The sequence below is a fragment of the Muntiacus reevesi genome, chromosome 5, assembly GCF_963930625.1.
Source record: "Muntiacus reevesi chromosome 5, mMunRee1.1, whole genome shotgun sequence".
Taxonomy (NCBI): domain Eukaryota; kingdom Metazoa; phylum Chordata; class Mammalia; order Artiodactyla; family Cervidae; genus Muntiacus; species Muntiacus reevesi.
The window spans coordinates 50,433,356-50,454,079 of record NC_089253.1 but is presented as its reverse complement, the minus strand read 5'-3'; the positions used below and the strand labels follow the sequence as shown (position 1 = coordinate 50,454,079).

The window sequence follows — 20,724 nt, the reverse complement described above, 5'->3', positions numbered from 1 at the left end:
ATTTTCATTAAGTCCCATTTGTTTATTTTTGCTTTTATTTCCAATATTCTGGGAGGTGGGTCATAGAAGATCTTGCTGTGATTTATGTCGGAGAGTGTTTTGCCTATGTTCTCCTCTAGGAGTTTTATAGTTTCTGGTCTTACATTTAGATCTTTAATCCATTTTGAGTTTATTTTTGTGTATGGTGTTAGGAAGTGTTCTAGTTTCATTCTTTTACAAGTGGTTAACCAGTTTTCCCAGCACCACTTGTTAAAGAGATTGTCTTTTTTCCATTGTATATCCTTGCCTCCTTTGTCAAAGATAAGCTGTCCATAGGTTCGTGGATTTATCTCTGGGCTTTCTATTCTTAGGAAAAGAAGAAGTGAAACTCTCGCTGTTTGCAGATGACATGATCCTCTACATAGAAAACCCTAAAGACTCTACCAGAAAATTACTAGAGCTAATTAATGAATATAGTAAAGTTGCAGGATATAAAATTAACACACAGAAATCCCTTGCATTCCTATACACTAACAATGAAAAAACAGAAAGAGAAATTAAGGAAACAATACCATTCACCATTGCAACAAAAAGAATAAAATACTTAGGAGTATATCTACCTAAAGAAACAAAAGACCTATACATAGAAAACTATAAAACACTGATGAAAGAAATCAAAGAGGACACAAACAGTTGGAGAAACATACCGTGTTCATGGACTGGAAGAATCAATATTGTCAAAATGGCTATTCTACCCAAAGCAATCTATAGATTCAATGCAATCCCTATCAAGCTACCAACGGTATTTTTCACAGAATTAGAACAAATAATTTCACAATTTGTATGGAAATACAAAAAACCTCGAATAGCCAAAGTAATCTTGAGAAAGAAGAATGGAACTGGAGGAATCAACCTGCCTGACTTCAGACTCTACTACAAAGCCACAGTCATCAAGACAGTATGGTACTGGCACAAAGACAGAAATATAGATCAATGGAACAGAATAGAAAGCCCAGAGATAAATCCACGAACCTATGGACAGCTTATCTTCACTTCTCTTTTGTTCTCACTTTCAGGAACAAGTGAATGGCAAAGACAGGGCTAACTTCGAGGCAGACATTCCCTCTCTGTTCCCACGCTTCTGGCTGTATCTCTCTTCCTGCTCACAGTTTTAGCAGGAAACCAGTTTCTTCTCCTGGATAGTTTTCCCTTAGCCTTGATGGTTCATATAACCCCATGTGTCTGAGGAAGAAAGGGGCGAGGGTTGGAGCCTGAGCACACTGCCAGCCTGTTTGCGCAGGCCTTCTACCTCGTTCTCTTACGGTCCACCAGTAAATGCAGGAACCAGTGCAAACTGACCGCGGAGTGCAGAGCCGGATCTGGTTTTCGTTAGGGCACCGTGGGGAGTCAGGGATGAAACCTTTAGCTAAACAAGGGGTTTGGAGATCTGTCCTCATCATCCTGCAGAGTCTGCCAACCAGGTGTTCCACTCCAGACCCGCTCCCTCTCTCAGTCTGTCCATGGGGATGGGAGGGGGGAGGCTCTTGTGAAAGCCCCTTACCTTTCTTCTTCTTCTCTTCCTCTTCCCCTTCACTGGCTCCCAAGAGGGTAAAAATGATTCCAGTCTGAGAGTTGATACCCACGGCAGTCACTACCATTCGTCCAGAACCTTCCATTACATGGGTCCCTATATGAGAAAGAAGACGGGAGAAGAGTTTTTTCATTTTGTTTTTTTTTAACACCTGGTCATTCTTTGGTGTGAAACATAAACTTGGAAAAATGCAATCCCTCTTCCTTCCTCTCTCATGCATAGTGTTATACTCGGCAGATAGTAGGAAAAGATCAAGAGCAAGCAACCCGGTGGATAAGGAGAACAATGTGTCTAACGGCTTTGGGGTAAGGCTCCTTTCCCACTACCCACCCCAGCCAGCAGAGCCCTTCGAAGGCTCCTGCAGCATCTGCTTCATGAACAACCTCTGTTAGGTTGCTCAATATCCTTGTATTCAACCCACTGACACGCTATAGCCCCTGCTGACCCTTGGGGCAGGAGACGGGGCACGATCGGAAGACAGGGCAAGGTCTGGACACAGTCTCTGTGGCCGAGTGTCTGTGGGGAGGTAGACAGGGAGCCGGTGTAGTCAGAGGCCTCACCTGAGAGCAGCATGGGGTCCCTTTCCAAGGATTTCTTGACATGGTCCGACTCCCCAGTCAGAGAACTCTCGTCAATCTTGAGATCGTTGCCCTGGATCAGGATCCCATCTGCAGGCAGCAGGTCACCTAGTACACGGAGGTGAAGGGGTGACAGGAAGAGGGCAGGTGAGGACCATCCAGCCTTATCTCAGGGCTGCTCCTGGGGCCCCACCTGTAGGCAATGGCCCGGGAGAGACTGGAGAACCTCTGAAAGAACTTCAGGTCTGACAACCTGCGATAAAACTCTGCTCTGGGTATTATAAATTCAAACGGTTACTGATCCCCAAACACCTTCCCATGGCCTGAATATTACATACTTGTAATCTAAGATACACAGGGTACAGTCTGACAGTCTTTGGCAGTTTCAGTTACTGCTTTCTTTGAATTTCTTTTCCATAACCTCCTTAAACTCTAACCTAGAACCTAACACAGTTCGGGGTCTTATCTTTTTGGGTCCTCAGCAATTCCCAGTCCCCTTATGCCAAAGGACCTAGCCCTCCGATAGGAAGGGTGGCACAGGTGTAAAAAAACAGAGCTAAAAGAGAAAAGAACCACAGAGCTCTCACCGTATTTGATTTGGGCAATGTCACCCACCACAATCTCAGCCACAGGGAGCTGGATGATGTGGCCATTCCGGATAACGGAGAATTTCTGCTCCTTTTCGATGCGGTTCTGCAGCCCCCGGAACTGCTTCTCCTTGCTCCAGTCATTGAAGGCAGTCACGAGCACGACGATGATCACCGAGAATAAGATGGCTGCGCCCTCAATCCAGCCAGCTTCCGCCTCCCCTTCGTCCTCTGGGCTACTGACGGCTAGACCACACTCTAGCCCAGGGCAAGGAGAGAAAAGGGTCACCAAGGGGCCTTTGCTGACATTAGAAATGAGGGTTCTGCTTCTGTAACTCCCCAGAACAGAAAGCCAGGGGAAGAGAAGAACAGAAAACCTGGGTAAAATAGCCATCCTGAGGATACCAGAGGATGGCAGGATTGGGCATCATCTCATCACCAATATAACTATATATGTTTACCCAAAAAAGGCATATGACTAAATAGCATGAAGCATGTCAATAAAAACTACAGGCAAGACACATATAGAAACCTTATGACCCCCAGCATGGTCGTCCCCATGCTATTTCCCGAGATGCCCACCCAGCTTGGGGCACGGGGGACCTTTGAGGTGTACGACCTTGTTGGTTTATGAGGGTAGAGGATTCATAACATTCTGAATAAGGATTTACTGGGAAAGTGGGGGAAGACCCTGGAATCAGGATGAGTTGGAAGAATAGCTTACTAGTTCCTTTTTAGTTTCCTTTGGAGAACCCACTCAGATAACGGGGTGGGGGGGGGCACACACACAACACTTAAGCTATTAGGTTGGTGCAAAAGTAATTGCAGCTTTTGCATTGTTGAAATTTGCCATTTGCTACTGGAATACATTCTTAATAAATGTGGTTATGTTATATATCATTTTAATGTGCATTTCTTGCTTTATGCTTTTTTTGCTAATGATATTTCTTGCTGTTTATTTTATATTTAGACTATGGAAATGATGTTAGACAAGAAGGAAATTTGAGCGATTTTCTTATTTGAGTTCAAAATGGGTCGTAAAGCAGTGGAGACGACTTGCTACATCAACAACATTTGGTACAGGAACTGCTAATGAACGTGCAGTGGTGGTTCAAGAGGGAAATGAGAACCTTGAGGATGAGAAGTGTAGTGGCTGGCCACCAGAAGCTGACAATGACCGGCTGAGAGCCATCACTGAAGCCGATCCTCTCACAAGTAAACAAGAAGTTGCCAAAGAACGTAACGCTGACCATCCCACGGTCGTCTGGCATGTGAAGCAAATCAAAAAGGTGAAAAAGCGCGATAAGTGGGAGCCTCGTGAGCTGACTCAAAATCCTGTCATTCTATTGTCAAAATGGCTATTCTACCCAAAGCAATCTATAGATTCAATGCAATCCCTATCAAGCTACCAACGGTATTTTTCACAGAACTAGAAGAAATAATTTCTCAATTTGTATGGAAATACAAAAAACCTCGAATAGCCAAAGTAATCTTGAGAAAGAAGAATGGAACTGGAGGAATCAACCTGCCTGACTTCAGACTCTACTACAAAGCCACAGTCATCAAGACAGTATGGTACTGGCACAAAAACAGAAATATAGATCAATGGAACAGAATAGAAAGCCCAGAGATAAATCCACGAACCTATGGACACCTTATCTTCGACAAAGGAGGCAAGGATATACAATGGAAAAAAGATAACCTCTTTAACAAGTGGTGCTGAGAAAACTGGTCAACCACTTGTAAAAGAATGAAACTAGAACACTTTCTAACACCATACACAAAAATAAACTCAAAATGGATTAAAGATCTAAATGTAAGACCAGAAACTATAAAACTCCTAGAGGAGAACATAGGCAATACACTCTCTGACATAAATCACAGCAGGATCCTCTATGACCCACCTGCCAGAATATTGGAAATAAAAGCAAAAATAAACAAATGGGACCTAATGAAACTTAAAAGCTTTTGCACAACAAAGGAAACTATAAGCAAGGTGAAAAGACTGCCCTCAGATTGGGAGAAAATAATAGCAAATGAAGCAACAGACAAAGGATTAATCTCAAAAATATACAAGCAACTCCTGCAGCTCAATTCCAGAAAAATAAATGACCCAATCAAAAAATGTGCCAAAGAACTAAATAGACATTTCTCCAAAGAAGACATACAGATGGCTAACAAACACATGAAAAGATGCTCAACATCACTCATTATCAGAGAAATGCAAATCAAAACCACAATGAGGTTCCATTACACGCCAGTCAGAATGGCTGCTATCCAAAAGTCTACAAGCAATAAATGCTGGAGAGGCTGTGGAGAAAAGGGAACCCTCTTACACTGTTGGTGGGAATGCAAACTAGTACAGCCGCTATGGAGAACAGTGTGGAGATTTCTTAAAAAACTGGAAATAGAACTGCCATATGACCCAGCAATCCCACTCCTGGGCATACACACCGAGGAAACCAGATCTGAAAGAGACACGTGCACCCCAATGTTCATCGCAGCACTGTTTATAATAGCCAGGACATGGAAGCAACCTAGATGCCCATCAACAGATGAATGGATAAGGAAGCTGTGGTACATATACACCATGGAATATTACTCAGCCATTAAAAAGAATTCATTTGAATCAGTTCTAATGAGATGGATGAAACTGGAGCCCATTATACAGAGTGAAGTAAGCCAGAAAGATAAAGAACATTACAGCATACTAACACATATATATATGGAATTTAGAAAGGTGGTAATGATAACCCTATATGCAAAACAGAAAGAGATACAGATGTACAGAACAGACTTTGGGACTCTGTGGGAGAAGGTGAGGGTGGGATGTTTCGAAAGAACAGCATGTATATTATCTATGGTGAAACAGATCACCAGCCCAGGTGAGATGCATGAGACAAGTGCTCGGGCCTGGTGCACTGGGAGGACCCAGAGGAGTCGGGTGGAGAGGGAGGTGAGAGGGGGGATCGGGATGGGGAATATGTGTAGCTCTATGGCTGATTCGTGTCAATGTATGACAAAACTCACTGAAATGTTGTGAAGTAATTAGCCTCCAACTAATAAAAAAAAACAAAACCTGTCATTCTGAAGTGTCATCTTCTCTCATTTCACAAAACAACAACGAACCATTTCTCAATTGGATTGGGATGTGCGACGAAAAGTGGATTTTACACGACAACTGGTGATGGCCAGCTCAGTGACTGAACTGAGAAGAAGTCCCAAAGTATTTCCCAAAGCCAAGCTTGCACCAAAAAAGGGCCACGGCCGCTGTCTGGAGGTCTGCTGCCGGTCTGATCCACTAAACTTTTCCAAATCCCGGCGAAACCATTACATCTGAGAAGTATGCTCAGCAAATCAATGCGATGCACAGGAAACTCCCATACCTGCAGCTGGCACCGGTCAACAGAAGGGGCCCAGTTCTTCTCCACAGCAACACACAACTGCAGGTCGCACAGGCAACACTGCAAAAGCTGAACAGATTGGGCTACAAAGCTTTGCCTCATCCACCATATTCACCTGTTCAAAGTTCAAAGCTCAGCCGTGTCCAACTCTTTGTGACCCCATGGACTGTACCTCGCCAGGCTCTTCTGTCCATCGGATTTTCCAGGCAAGAGTACTGGAGTGGGTTGCCATTTCCTTCTCCAGGGCATCTTCCTGACCCAGGGATCGAACCAGGGTCTCCTGCATTGCAGGAAGACGCTTTACCATCTGAGCCACGAGGGAAGCCTATAATCATCTGACCTCTCACCAACTGACTACTTTTTCAAGCATCTCAACAACATTTTGCAGAGAAAATGCTTCCACAACCCAAAGGATGCAGCAAAACACTTTCCAAGAGTTTGTCGGATCCTGAAACACGGATTTTTTCACTACAGGAATAAACAAACATTTCTCATTAGCAAAAATGTGTTCATTGTAATGGTTCCTATTAAAACTAGTTATGTTTTAAAATTCATGGTCTGAAACTGCAATTATATTTGCACCTAGCTAATAAAATTTGTCAACAAATACTACGTGCTTTTCAGTGACAGTGGAAAGAACCCAGACCAGGGTCACGCTCGTTTGTTCAAGGCACTCACGTTCATTTTCTCCCCCTGGGGGGCGGTAGAAGGACAGGACCAGGGAGATGATGGCTGCGATCTCCAGGATGATGAGCGTGACGTCCTGAAGGGCTTCCCACACTAACTCTAAGAAGGTCTTGGGCTTTTTGGGGGGAATAAAGTTTTGTCCAAACACTTGTTTACGTTTCTCCAGATCTGCAGGGTTCCCAGATAGGCCTGAAAAAGAGACAAGAGTGGAGTGAATGAGCAAGAAAAAAGTGGAAGAGCTGAATGACAGAGGAAGGCAGTTAAAAGAGTCCTTTAAAGAGGATCCCTTGCTTCCCAACCTCCCCAAATATGAGATCCAATTAGGGTGACCAACCACCCCCATTTTCCCAGACTCAGCAGGTGTGAAATGGCGGCAAACCAAGACAATCTGGTCACAGGGGCCACTCACTCCTCTTGGTCTCCAGGGTAAGCTAACCCAGACCTACAACTTCATCTCTTCCTCACTGAGTTTGCACCAGGCTTCAGCTCTAAGAGTACACTAAAATGTTTCCCGAGACACAGAATTTTCCTCTTATATTAACATGTAAATGCTGGCCATGATTTAAAAGCAGAGGTGGCTTCTACCTTCTAGCTCACACAAAAAGGCCATAATGAATAAGCTATTTGCTCAAGGTCATGCCAGGAGGCTAGGAGACAGAGCCCAACCAGTTGTCCTGATCCCAAGTTCCAGAGGTTTCAGGACATCAACAGAATACAGACTTGATGAGACTCCAACTTTGGGCATCCCCTTTAAGCACCCAGAGCCGTCCCATTCCGTCACACACAGAGACACACACATCTTTAAGAGGTGCTACTGTTCTACTAAGAACTATGTACTTAGAGACCTACTAAGTGCTACGAGTACTGCTTAGACAAAGCACTAGGAGAAGCACTATCGCTCAGAGTGAATAAAGAGAGAACAGTGAAGGTGAAAGCACTGAGTCAGACGGTACTCAGTCCGTGACCATCAGCACGCTCTGCACTAACACACGTGTGCTTACATACCTGTGTGAGTGTGCACACAGAGTCCATGCACGTTCCCAGAGGGAATAAGAGGCAGAATTATTCCCAGAGTCCTAGGCTCTTCTCATGGGCCCCAGGAGGGGTTACACTTTAAGAGGAGAACGCATGTAATTTAAATTAATGCCAGGTGGCATTTATCAAGTTGTTTACACAACTTGACTAGCAAATAGCCTTGGTTTGGCACTGGTTGTTGGCTATACTGCTTGATGGGCTCCCCACAGGCAAGGTGAGGCAACCTTTGTCTTGGAAAACGATCAGCAGTGAGGAGGGTTAGAATCAAGAGGATGGGGACACTTAACACAGATTTACCCAGAGGCACAGGACCAGCAGATGACTGGAAGCTGCAAGGAGAGGATGGGCTACTGATGCCAAGGACCTCACACCTCTTCACACTGAAGGGCTAGTGCACCGGTGGGGGAAGGGGGGCACGGCGGGGGGCAGACTTCTGTCTCCACTAAACAGGACCCAAGGGCGTTACTTTAAATGGCAAAGAAAGAGATGTGGGTTAGAACTAAGGAAGACATTCAGACAGGGATCTTGAAAATGGGAAAATCTGTACCCAAGGGAGTACTGTTTGCAGGGTCCATTCCTCTCTCTACCCTAAAGACAAAAACCGCTCAGGAGAGGTATCGAAATCTACCTGGGGACCCTGCCTGGAGATGAAGCAGGGGTGCGAACTGGCACCCTCGACTGTGGAGTGGGGACTGGAGACTACTTCCTTCCACTTGCTAGCACTCAGGAGAGAGAAGCAGGAAGCTGGTTCGGGAAGTGACACCTGATGCTCTTATCCGGGGCCTCCTGCCTCCTTGGGGCCAAGAGCATGACCCTGGCTAGAGAGCTGAGAGGCACAGCAGAGCTCTGCAGGGGAACGGGGTGTGGTGGGGGGATTGGCCAAAGCACTAGAAGCAACACAGGCTGCTTGCCAGAGGCCCCCTGCCCCCACCACTCTGAGAAGTCGGTTCTCAGCAGGCAAGAAACGCCAGAGCCTGGGAAAGGAGTGTTCCTGGGCAGGGCATCTCGATCCCCAGGCGGGCAGAGGCGGAGTTGCTAGGGAACAGGGCCGTGTGGGGTGTTTCTCCCAGGGACCTGAGAAAACACATCTGTGCCAACTTGGAACTGCTGTGCTGGACGGCTGGCCTGCTCTTGAGAAACAGGAGCTCCAATAACTTGTTAATCGACCTGGGACGTTTCTTAAGAAAGCAGAATTTACAACGTAAAGGGAGATGCTATTCCCTTGGTAATAAGGGTGACTAGATGACTATGAGGGCAAATCAAGGCATCAGTTACAGGAGGTTATCACATGCCAATAGCCCTATGAAGGCCAAAATGAGAACCTCAACACCAGTCTAGCTAAAAGTGCTTCCCTGGTGGCTTAGATGCTAAAGAATCTGTCTGCAATGCAGGAGACCTGGGTTCGATCCCTGGCTTGGGAAGATCCCCTGCAGAAGAGAATGGCTACCCGCTCCAGTGTTCTGGCCTGGAGAATCACATGGACAGAGGAGCCTGGCGGGCTACAAGACTGAGCGACTAACACTTTCACTTCCACTGAGGTAACCCTGCCCCACTCTGTTCTCATATTAATGCCTCGTAATCATCCTTGACTCCTCTTTCTCTCTCTTATCTACAATATCCATTTAGTCAGAAAATTTATCATCTCTACCTTCGAAATATATCCAGATTCCCCTCACTTCTCATTTTCCACTGCTCCCATCCTGGTCTAAGCCCTGGTCATCTCTCAGCTGGACTACGGCGACTGCCCCACTAGCCTCCCGCTTCCATCCTTACCTTTCTGTTCTCAGTCTATCCCGTTTCCAGAACGATCGCTCTCAACCCAATCCACGACACTCATCTGCCCTTTTACGTGGAGTGAAACTGAGTAAGTTTATGACGGCCTGTAGGCCCCCTTTGTGAGCACCCAGTTCCCCACCTGTTAAGTGCTACTATTTCCGCCTTGATCGCTGAGATCCCGCCAAGCTGGCCTTCCGGCCACTCTCTGTGTGCGCCAGATGTCTATGTCAGGGTCCCTGCACGTGTTGTTTTCTTTCTCAGATTTCCCTTCACTAGTTACGGCTTGTCCTTTCACTTCCTTCAGGTCTGCGGACAAACGCCACCTGCCACGTGAGGCCCACCCTGACCAATGTATTTTACTCGGACGTCTCTGCCCCAGCACATGGGATCCTTGTCCTGCTCAACTGTTTCCCTCTATAGGTCTTCTCCTGGAATAGGTTATTTGATATATTTGTTCTACATTTGTTTATCTTCCTCTACAAGATCAGGATTTTTGTCTTCGTTCCTTAGGTCTGGAGTAGTGCCTGATGTGTACACAAATTCGTTGAATAAACTGCATGAGTAACAGATATCATCGTGAACTAAATGATTACAGTTGTGCCAGGCACATTTGTGTCTTCTTACCAAAACACTGCAAAGCCCTGTGTGATAGCTGTTATCAACCCCATTTCACATACAAGCAAACTGAAGGAGGCCTAGATGGGAAACTGGGAGTTGCCCACTGGTAACTACCCCAGTAAACATGTGGCAGTCTGTAACTGCTCCACAAGCAGCAGCTGGATGCCAGCTCACACAGAGGGCGTGGGGGCAGCTGTACTCAGCTAAGGCTCCATTTTGCTGTTACTAACCTTTCCTTCTCTGCCTAGGACTTTCCAGATTTCATCACCAAAGCGCCTGTCTCCTGGGACAACCCCTCAGCTCCAGGCAAACAGGAATGGTTGGTCAGCCTTCTTTATTTACCTCAGGGCAGGCCCACTTGCCGCTTTTCTCTGCACCTCTAGGCAAATCAGTCTTGTTCCTACTCTTTATTTACAACTGCAGTGAATTAGTCCTGCCTTTTTCCTGTCCTCAGGGATGGTGGCACCAGGTCTGTCAGAGTCCAACCTATGAATTTTATATTCAATAAAAGTTTCATTATTGGCCTTATTTTGGACCCAAGCAAATGAAACAAGACACATTATGGAAAACAAAAGAGGTCAGGCCTTGCTCTTACCTAGATGCTCTCAAAGTCACACATTTACTTCCTCTTTGCATTTTCTCTCACCTGTCTGCTCCACCTTAAGTCACCCTCAGCTCTTAAATAAGAGCCCCGCTAAGAAGTCAAGTGGCCCCAGGACCCCGCAGGCCCTCTGGCAGGGAGGGGCATTGTGGGGCTGCTAGCGGGTGGCCTTGGAAATCTGCTCTGACAGGCAGCATCGCACAGGAGAGCCATGTGGGACGGGAACTCCGCCAGCCCCCAATGTGGGGCTTTCCATTCCAATTCTTCCAGCCCCCGAGAGGCTCTCAGGCCTTGATCTCAGCAGCTGCGATTTCACAGAAATGCTTGCCCAGGCCAGAGGGGGTTTAAGTCTCTCATCTTCACAGCTGCTTCTCAAGTACACCGCTTCCCAAAGTGGGGAAGGAGACTTGGCAGCAAGAGAATGCTGGAAACTGGAAAGGGGTTTCCCCTAGAAATACATCAAGAAAATGAGCAGAAACCATGTCCCCAAGAACATACGAGAAACAGTCCCACCCAAACTGGGAGTACCTCTGGCCCTCAGCCAGATTTAGCACATGAGCTGGGAAAGGGGACAAGAATGTCGGCCTGGGAAGTCACCACCCGCACCCCAGGCTGGGGAATCACACGGCCGGGCAGGGGCCTGTGGAGATGGAACGGGCGGCGGTGGAAAATCTGTGTCTGTTCCGCCGTGGCTTGGGAGGAGGAGCGGCAGCCCAGCCCCTTGTGGCCTGGCTCCAGCGGGGAAGGAGGGAAGGGCCTGGCCAGCTTCCCCACGGAGGCCGAGGACTGTCTGCAGAGGCCCCCTTATCAGAGCCGGCGCAGAAAGGGTGCAGTCTGGTCAGACAGCGGGAGGGACTTCCCAGCTGTGTGAGCGATGATACCTTGCCAAGGGGCGAGCAGAATCTTCTGCTGCACAGACAGTACCAGGGAGAGGTTTCTCTGGGCTGCTCAGAAGCCAATCCTATTCGGTACATGAGAAGAACAGACATCAGAACATCTTTCAAGTCCTACCTTAAAACCCTGGACTAGGGGGTAAAACAGAAGTGAAAGTGTTGGCTACCCAGGCGTGTTCGACTCTTTTGCAACCCCATGGACTGTAGCCTACTAGGCTCCTCTGTCCATGGGATTCTCCAGGGAAGAATACTGGAGTGGGTTGCCATGCCCTTCTCCAGGGGATCTTCCCAACCCAGGGATTGAACCTGGGTCTCCTCCACGGCAGGCAGATTCTTCACTGTCTGAGCCACAAGGGAAAGCAAGAGGGAAGAGCAGCTTAAAATCAACATGAGAACTGAAAGGCTTCAGCCAGCTCCTGTGCTAGCCACTGCTACTGCTCTGAGGAGTCAGAGCCATTTCCCTGCTTCTGCATCTCCCGCTTATCACACCCGCAGCTTGGAGATGTGCTCCGTGCCTTCTGGCCTTCCAGCCCCTAGAGAGAAGGCAGCCTCCCGAAAGTCACAGCAAGGGGACAACAGATTCAGAAGAGAATGGCCCTTTCCTCACTCTCGATCCCACAGCCTGCCCTTGGCGGACAGCCTCGTCCGGGAGTGTCTTTCTGTCCAGCTCTCTGCTGTGTGCCTTTTGTGAGCTCCCCGACTCCGGCACAGAGAAGAGAGCGCTGCCCAGAGTGTCCTCCTTACCCTCTGCCCGGTCGCCCTCTCCTGGGCTGCGTGTTCATCCTCCCCTCTGGTATCACACCCCCAGTGCTCACACCTTGGAGCTAAATAAAAAGAGTGAAAGCCCCACTTCCAAGGGCAGATGCAACATCTGCCTCGGCTGAAGAAGGAATGCTATCTTTCTTCCCACCCCCCACTGACATTCAGTGCAAGGCAACCCTCAAGGTTGAAAGCAAAACAAAACTTGCAAGAGATTCTGCTGCGTTGCCAAGGGAGTGGAGCACAAAAGGCCCGAGGCCTGGTGGGAGGGGAGAAAGCGGGGAAGGCTCTCAGGTTCAGAAGAAGCAATGACTCTCCCTGCCTCCAGAATTCCCTATTTCCTGCTTGGCAGCATTATGCCAGCTAAGCCAGAAGCCTAGCTCTAGGCAAGGAGGAGATGGCTAGGAAAGAATTCAGAGAACCTGGAGTTGGCCTCGGAAAGAGCAGGCCCGCGGCTGTCATGCATCATTGGCCTAATTCAGTCCTAGGCGTAACTCAAAGCAGTCAAGGAACTCCCAGGAGGCAACATGGAATTCCCTGCGGGGTAGGCAGGACTCAGCAAGGGCACTTTTTCTGTCCTGTCTTTCTCAACCATCTACCATCCTGCTGTTGACGCTGCTTCCTAGAGGTTTTGTGAAAACCTCCACCCCTTTGCTGCTGCTAAGTCACTTCAGTCGTGTCCGACCCTGTGCAACCCCATAGACGGCAGCCCACCAGGCTCCCCCATCCCTGGGATTCTCCAGGCAAGAATACTGGAGTGGGTTGCCATTTCCTTCTCCAATGCATGAAAGTGAAGTCGCTCAGTCGTGTCTGACTCTTAGCGACCCCATGGACTGCAGCCTACCAGGCTCCTCTGTCCATGGGATTTTCCAGGCAAGAATACTGCCACATACTAAATGTTTCTCTTTTGAAGCTCCCGGACTTGCCTCAGCTATTCTCATCACAGTGCTCTCCAGCTGTTTGAGCTGGTTTGCCCCCTTGAAGTTGCTCAGTCGTGTCCAAATCTTTACGACCCCACGCCATGGACTACACGTAGTCCACCAGGCTCCTTGGTCCATGGGATTTTCCAGGCATGAATACTGGAGTGGGTTGCCATTTCCTTCTCCAGGGGATCTTCCCAACCCAGAGATTGAACCCGGGTCTCCCACATTGTAGGCAGATGCTTCACCGTCTGAGCCACCAAGGAAACCCAGTTTGCCCCATTCTCCTCCCTCAAAGATATTCTGCTATGAGTCTCTCTCATACCTTAAACTTAACATATCCACCCAAAGTGTGATGGGCAGAGAGGACCATAGACTGTTCATCTTGGCAGGCATGCCCATGTTTTTAGGGTAATTTACTTGACATGTTCAAGGTGATGGCTACAGGGCAGAGGGCATGAAGAGAGAGGCAGCTTAGCTGTGCTTCTCAGCTGAGCTGGATGGACTCCTAAAAGCGGACTGTTCATGAGTCTGAGCAAGCTCTGGGAGCAGGTGATGGACAGGGAGGCCTGGTGGGCTGTAGTCCATGAGGTTGCAAAGAGTCGGACATGACTGAGCGACTGAACCAAACTAAGTGAAAAGTGGATTTTCTGAAACAGACTATAACAGACTAATAAACAGACTAACGATAGGGAGGAAAATCTCAGAGAAGCCAGGTACCCATTTTCTTCTCACATCCATTCTATCCCATATCCACTTGCCAATTTCTTTATATACCCCCTGGCAACATAAACATTCTCCAAAGCAGTGATCTCTAAATGGGAGGCAGGCATTCATCTGTTGGAGCATGGGAAAGGTACTAGAACTCTTTGTATTACTTTATCCATTCCTATTTCTTGCAGAGTCTATTATGTAAATGATATTAGTGTTAGAAGTACTAATAGTAACACAGTAGTATGTAGTTGAACATTTATTGGGGCTATGTGTGCAATTTTCTCCCAGATTGACAGTGCTACTAGGAATTTCAATCTGCTGCACTGAGAAAGAGCCCAACCCCAGTATGTCCCAGCTTTCAGAGAAATAGACAGCTCATGGTGGGACATGCCACCGACCTCAAAAGGTGTGGCAAAAGAAATACAATAGGAACACAGCTGAACCCCAGAGACCATAAGGTGGCAGGAGATATTAACTCAAATCCTACAGTTAATGAACCAAAAATCAAAATTTGGGCTGTCTCAAAACAGTTTTTTTCCCCTTTCTGCCATTTCCTCCCCAAAGAATCTCAGCTCCCAAAACCTAGTAGCTGCTCAATAATTATGCAAGGTAGAGATGCTTGCATCTTATGCCAGGAACATTTAGTAAGTGGTAGCAATTACCCTAGAGCATGGCCAGGCCAGAGCGTCCCTAGACAGTCACATGATCGAGGAGTCCTATCTCCCACTCCTAGGCCCACCTGTCCTCCCCTACAGGTCCCCATAATACCATCAGAGCACTATGACACTATTTCTGAAATTGCCTTAATTCTGTGAATTCTCTTAGTGCCTCTCAAGCCCTATGGAAGGAAGAACTGTCCCTGTTGTGTTCACCACTGTGTCCCCACTACCTGCTGGACACTATTTGTTCACTGTCATTGAAAAGAAATTAGAATCCTTGTGTCCTACGGCCATACCTCAGCTCTGCAGAGGAGAAAAGAAACAGCAGGAAAGATGAAATAGAAATTCCTACCAACGTTCTTCTTGATCCAAATTCAATATAAATAGCCTTTAGCTTTCTGAAGGAAGCCCAGAGGTACTTATTCAATGTTCAGTCAAGGCTCCCCTTCTCTGCCCTTTCTGGTCTGGGTCCCCCAACCCCCCTAACTGTTGGCATAGCGCCTCCTCGGAAACATCATTCTTCCTCTGAAGAAGGGTGACACAGCTGAGGACCCATGTGGAAAGGTTCTGTGGGGAAGGAGGATTCATACAACTTTCTGTCTGCACCAAAGAATCTCGCATCCAGATCTTCTCTCCTTCCTGCACACCAAGGGAGACTAAGTAAAAGACTTCTCTCTTCCCCTTAAGCCATGGGCAATTCTCAGTTCAGAGTCACACAGGTTTTTCTTGCTCTTGGAAGCCAGGAGACAGCATGGAAAACTGATCAGAAGATACAAGGCTACCTTCCAGTGGGTGTCATCCACACTGCTTGGCTCTCTGAGGACTGGAAAAATTTGGGGGTGGGGATGGAATCAGGAGACAAGCGGCAGTAAAAAGAGAGAGAAACTGGAATGAGGAAAGGAGCAAACTGAAAAGACTATCAGTGCAACATGCTTACTGATAAACCTCAGGCAATACAACCACTGAGGGCTTCCCCGATGGCTCGGCAGTGAAGAATCTGCCTGCAGTGCGGCAGATGTGGGTTTGACCCCTGGGTCGGGAAGATTCTCTGGAGGAGGAAATGGCAACTCACTCCAGCATTCTTGCCTGAAAAATTCCACAGACAGAGGAGCCTGGCGGGCTACAGTCCATGGGAGTCAGACACACACACACAAGTGTGTGCAGAACTGAGCGCGTGCGCACACACACGCACATGCACACACACACACGCACATAGACACACACATAATACAGCCACTCACCCAGTCACCCAGTCACCTCTGCCGCTCTGCTTTTCCTTAACACAGCCATGATCCCTGAATTTTTGGTGGCTTAGATGAAAGTCTGTGTCCTCTTTCACATCCCCTCCACCCATTTTTGTTTCTCTAACTTTCCTTCTCTTTGTTGATCATACTGAGCCTTGTGTCTGCTCACTGTGGAGGCTGAACACCTCCATGTCGTTTCAAATGTAACCAACTCTTAGCCACTGGGGCATCGCCTCTTGTTCCAGCTAGCCATTGGACTGAAGAACACTAGCAATATTAAATACATATTAGTATCGGGTAACAGTTAGGCATTTTATCAGGTACCAGAATATAAAACAAATTGTAAAAATATCTGTGCTTCTAAGATTCCCTGTGTTGCTGCTCTAGCTGAAGAGGCAGCAGAGCATTGTTGAAGAGGCAGCGGTTGCATGTTGTCTGTAAATCAGAAAACATGAATTATTCCATCAAGTTCTACCCTGTGGCAAGACTTTAGGCAAGTCATTTAATTTTTTTGGTCTGTTGAGAGTGAGAACGAGAGAGAGAGAGAAATAAAACTATGTTAGTGTCAGAAAAGTTATAAACCACAAGTTCCATAAGGTCCCTTAGGGGCTATAGTTTAAAACAATCTATCCTAAAGATACTATCAATCCAACAGACAATAAAGGGGAAGGGTCATATTCTAGGAAACGATCTTCCCAATCTTACTTTACTTTACTTTCCAATCGGCAGAATTCAAGAGCTGGGAAAATTTCTTTATGTTCTTATTATTAGCCTGCAGGGGCCTACCATGACAAAGCTACACTAGGCTGCCAGGTACCCTAGTGTGGTCTGTTGTGAACAGGCTGGCTTTTCCTGCCACCTGGATATTGATGCTCTTTTCTCAGCCTGTCCAGACAAACCGCTCGGCATCGCCTCTGTCTGGGGAGAGAGCTCTTTGGTGTCTTCCTTTCTTGCCCCTTTACTCTTCTCACACGTGAGGGGGTCAGTGTTGGCACTGAGGGCTGAAAATCACTCATGGAAAGGTTGTTTCTGACAGCCTGCTTCCCCAGCTCCAGGACCAGCACAACAGTAAGCTGTGATGTTGAGAAACATCAGGATACATGTCTGATCTAAGGAAGCAGGGGAACAGCAGTGGACAGCTGTGCCGGTGGTAGGGGTTCTGGTGTGGTCAGGGTCTGCAGCAACAGAAGCACCTGACATCAGAAGGTGACTTTCAACTATAGGTCTAAAGCTGGGATTGGGAAAGAATCTAAGCATTTGATATCTGATTCTGAGATGAAAGAACATACATGTTGGCCTTTGGGAATGGAGCTCTCTGGGAACTAGAAGTAAACAGTAGCAGCTACGAGCAAGGGTTTGGAAAATTGGGAGGAAAGTCTGGACTCTGCTCTTGGAAGTTTCTCAGGTTCCAGTTTATCTGGAGTTTCACTTTGTGAGAGAAGCGACTGAGCCAAGGGGAAAAACAGCATAGGAAGAGGGAAGGGAAGGCCCTGCTCACGTTCTGATGAGTGTCCTGGAGTGCTGCATTCTCTCAGGGGAAACACAGCAGTCGCCGCTGTGAAAGTGGCAAGAGGAAGAACGCCAGCTGACCAGAAGAATGCATTATCCAAAGGGCAGTCATCAGAAACTGAACAGAAGGCAACGACTGAGCCACATGAAACCAACTCAGTACTGCATCCTAACCAGGCTGTTTCTGACATCGAGAGGTGAATGGAGAAAACGGACAGTGGTGGCAGGTAGACTGCAGTAGCCTCTCCAGATATAACAACACATTGCACTCCACAGGCACTCATATTCTGGCAAATATCGTCAGATACATGGACTCTTTTAATGTGAGACAACTAATTTACTGAACACCCATTATTAGAATAAGCACTCTATATACATTAGTTAATCCCAGTGTTAATATCATTTTCAAAAAAGAAAATGATTTTTACTTATGGAGAATGAGTAAACTATTCAATGTTATTCAGCTAGTAAATGGTAGAGCCAGTGCTGAACTCAAAGCCTATGAGATAAGAAAGTGAACTCTAGAAGTACAGAGAACATGTAAGGCAGCTCTCCCTGCTGGTAAAGAAAATAAAACATGTGCAATGTACAGATATCTAGATAAAAATTTCTCCCTTATTTCTTTCAATCATAGAGTCTGGACTCCAAGTCACTAATTTATAACACTGGCTAGGGGCCAAAACTTCTTAGAACTGGCAAAAAATATGATGTGGCTTCCAAGAAAGGGTCAGAAATGGTACACCTCAAGAGGTTGAAGGCATCTAAAGGACAAACTCTTTGCTCTATCTCAAGCTACCCAATCAAGGCCTGCTTGACTGATAGGGCCAAGCAAGGACCCATAGCAGAGATGCTGAAACTAGGCAAAAAGGAGCAAATTAGTACTATCTCTGTTTCAATGAAATAAAATTACCATGGCTCACTGGGCAATTGGGCTGAGCCAGGTAAGCATGAAGCTGGATTTTTCATTCTCTTTAGAGAATAGATTAAGAAGAACTATACTAAAAGTGCATCAGACAGGGTTGGAAAAGTCATCAATAATTTCCTGAAAGAAAACTGAGTAACCCAAAGGTATGGTGGGTAAACGCTCTACGTTTTGATTTATCATCCCATTTCTAACTGTGTACCATAGAGGAGTACTACATTAGGTAGATGGACTCATCTACTCTTCTTCCTACTATACTATAAGACCAGGGTAGGGAAGAATCATATCTTCAATCTTTTGCAATCGAAGACTGATACTGAGCTAGGGACTTGATTATTTACTGATAAACACAGCTCTAACATAAACATTTATAAGAGACATTCCCCCTTCTGTACAGTGATATAGAAAGAGAAGGAAAGAATGATCTTCAGAGAATACCACAGTCACTAAACCTCATCTCTGGGAAAGAAATAATGTTTCTCTCCACAGCCTGACATCTTTTCAGTGCTTTGGAGACTGTACTTTGCCCACCAGGCACAGACATAGTAGCAAGGTCTCCAGAAACATTCCTTCTCTAGAAGCAGACAGAACAATATATCTTAACACAGGCCGCCTTCCCCCAACCCCCACCGCTGGCATGGCCTTTACCTTCCACAGGGTTGGTTTTCAGTCTACTGCAGAGATTCATCACTCCCCCGTAGTGGACGTTGATCTGGTCTATTGCATCACTTGAACGGAGCTCCATCAGCTTCCTCAGGTCCATCACTGTGCAGCCAAACTCCCCTTCACGGCTCTCGAGAATCGAGTTGGCCGGCAAGGTGTGTTCTGTTGGGTTCGTCATTTTGCCTGCTGTTACCAAGCCCCTCAACAGAGAAAATGTGAAATCTCCCTTCCACTGATCAGGGTGTCTCGCTTCTCTTCCTCACTTCTTTCTTCTTTCTTCTCTGAGTCCAGATGCGAACAAGACCGACTATATCTTGTGCAGGAAGCTTCAGAGCTGCAGCCTGTGGTCCAAGTCCTTCTGTGTGTATGAAGCTTGGCAGCCAAAGGAGGAAGAGGATAGGGGAACTGAGTGTAAGTCGGACCACGTGTTACGATGACTGGTGTCCCCAGGTGGTGATGGAAGCAGTTGTCCAGAGTAGGTAGGTTCCTAGTTTAGACCAACTTTCCCAGATGGCGGTATAAACAGGATGTGCATGTTACCATGGAGGCAACCTTAGCAACAAACAGCAACTGCAGTGGCAGAGAGGTGGCAGGACAGGAGAAAGAGGAGGGCTCCCTGGAAACCGACGACAACGAGGCCTCTGGAATAAAGATTCAAAGGCAGACATAGAGAGACAATTAGAACAGCTTGGGATCCAGCAACCACAAGGACAAGAGGTACTCATTCTAGCACAAGGGTTTAGGTGACAGTTGATATCTGAGCTGAACTGATAGCTGAGGCCTAAGCTGAGTAGAGGAGACTTAGGAGAGGCCCCTTCTTCCCTGGGGGCCCCCAGCAGCCTGTAAACTCCAATGTAGAGAAATAACTTCAGACACACCCCAGCCTTCATACCTCACCTCTTCTAAACCAAGCAACACAAATCCCAAAACTTGAGAAACTTGGAAATAAAGGGTTATATAACCTCTAATGGCTCTCCCTGTCTATTTGAGGGACCTGCAACAGAATGTTTTAGTCTGTTTTAATCTTTTAATCTTAGAATGTTTTAATCTTACCTCTGAGAGGTGAGAAGAGACCAGGAAAGGAGTCCAGACTAGAGTGATCTGGAGGGTAGCCTGCCAGATCACTCCAAACCCTGCACCCTATCACACTCCTAACACACACATGTACAAACCAGGAGGGCAACCTGGGAGAAGACGTCCACATCCCCTGCAGCCCCTCAGAATGCCTGGCCTGACACTGTATAGAAATTCTGCAACCTGATGCCGTTGTCAATAGATCAGGTATTAAGTTCAGATCTTGGAGTTTAAAAAGCGTTGGGGAGACAAGGGTGGTAAACAGCTCCGGCAGTGGGCAATGCAGGGTGGAACCTTTACACATAATGGGAACAGAAGGACTTTTGAGGAGGAAAGAGAGTTTGAAGCTTGTGAGTGTTCACATTTCTCTGAGATTGCAGGAATATGGCAGCCATCAATTCAGCTAGAGCCTAGGGCCACAGCAAGCTCAGTAGGGGAGCAAAGTCAGCCTGCGTGTCAGTGACAATAGAGGGTCTCAGGTCAGCAGTTCTCCTCTCGGGAAGCCATGTGT

General features: G+C 47.0%; 1 protein-coding gene across 5 annotated transcripts in view; it reads right to left on the bottom strand.

Annotated features, from left to right (window-relative positions):
* The window catches only part of ATP2B4 (ATPase plasma membrane Ca2+ transporting 4), a 104,651-nt gene that overhangs the window by 36,913 nt on the left and 47,014 nt on the right, over positions 1 to 20,724 (bottom strand). For all 5 annotated transcript variants that reach the window (XM_065938193.1, XM_065938189.1, XM_065938191.1 and 2 more), the window contains exons 2-6: positions 19,125 to 19,780; positions 6,818 to 7,015; positions 2,736 to 2,993; positions 2,131 to 2,256; positions 1,541 to 1,666 (exon numbers count right to left, since the gene is read on the bottom strand). In XM_065938193.1, the coding sequence (XP_065794265.1) occupies positions 1,541 to 1,666; positions 2,131 to 2,256; positions 2,736 to 2,993; positions 6,818 to 7,015; positions 19,125 to 19,317 (901 nt within the window). In that variant the 5' untranslated portion in view covers positions 19,318 to 19,780. The remainder of the gene's footprint in view (positions 1 to 1,540; positions 1,667 to 2,130; positions 2,257 to 2,735; positions 2,994 to 6,817; positions 7,016 to 19,124; positions 19,781 to 20,724) is intronic.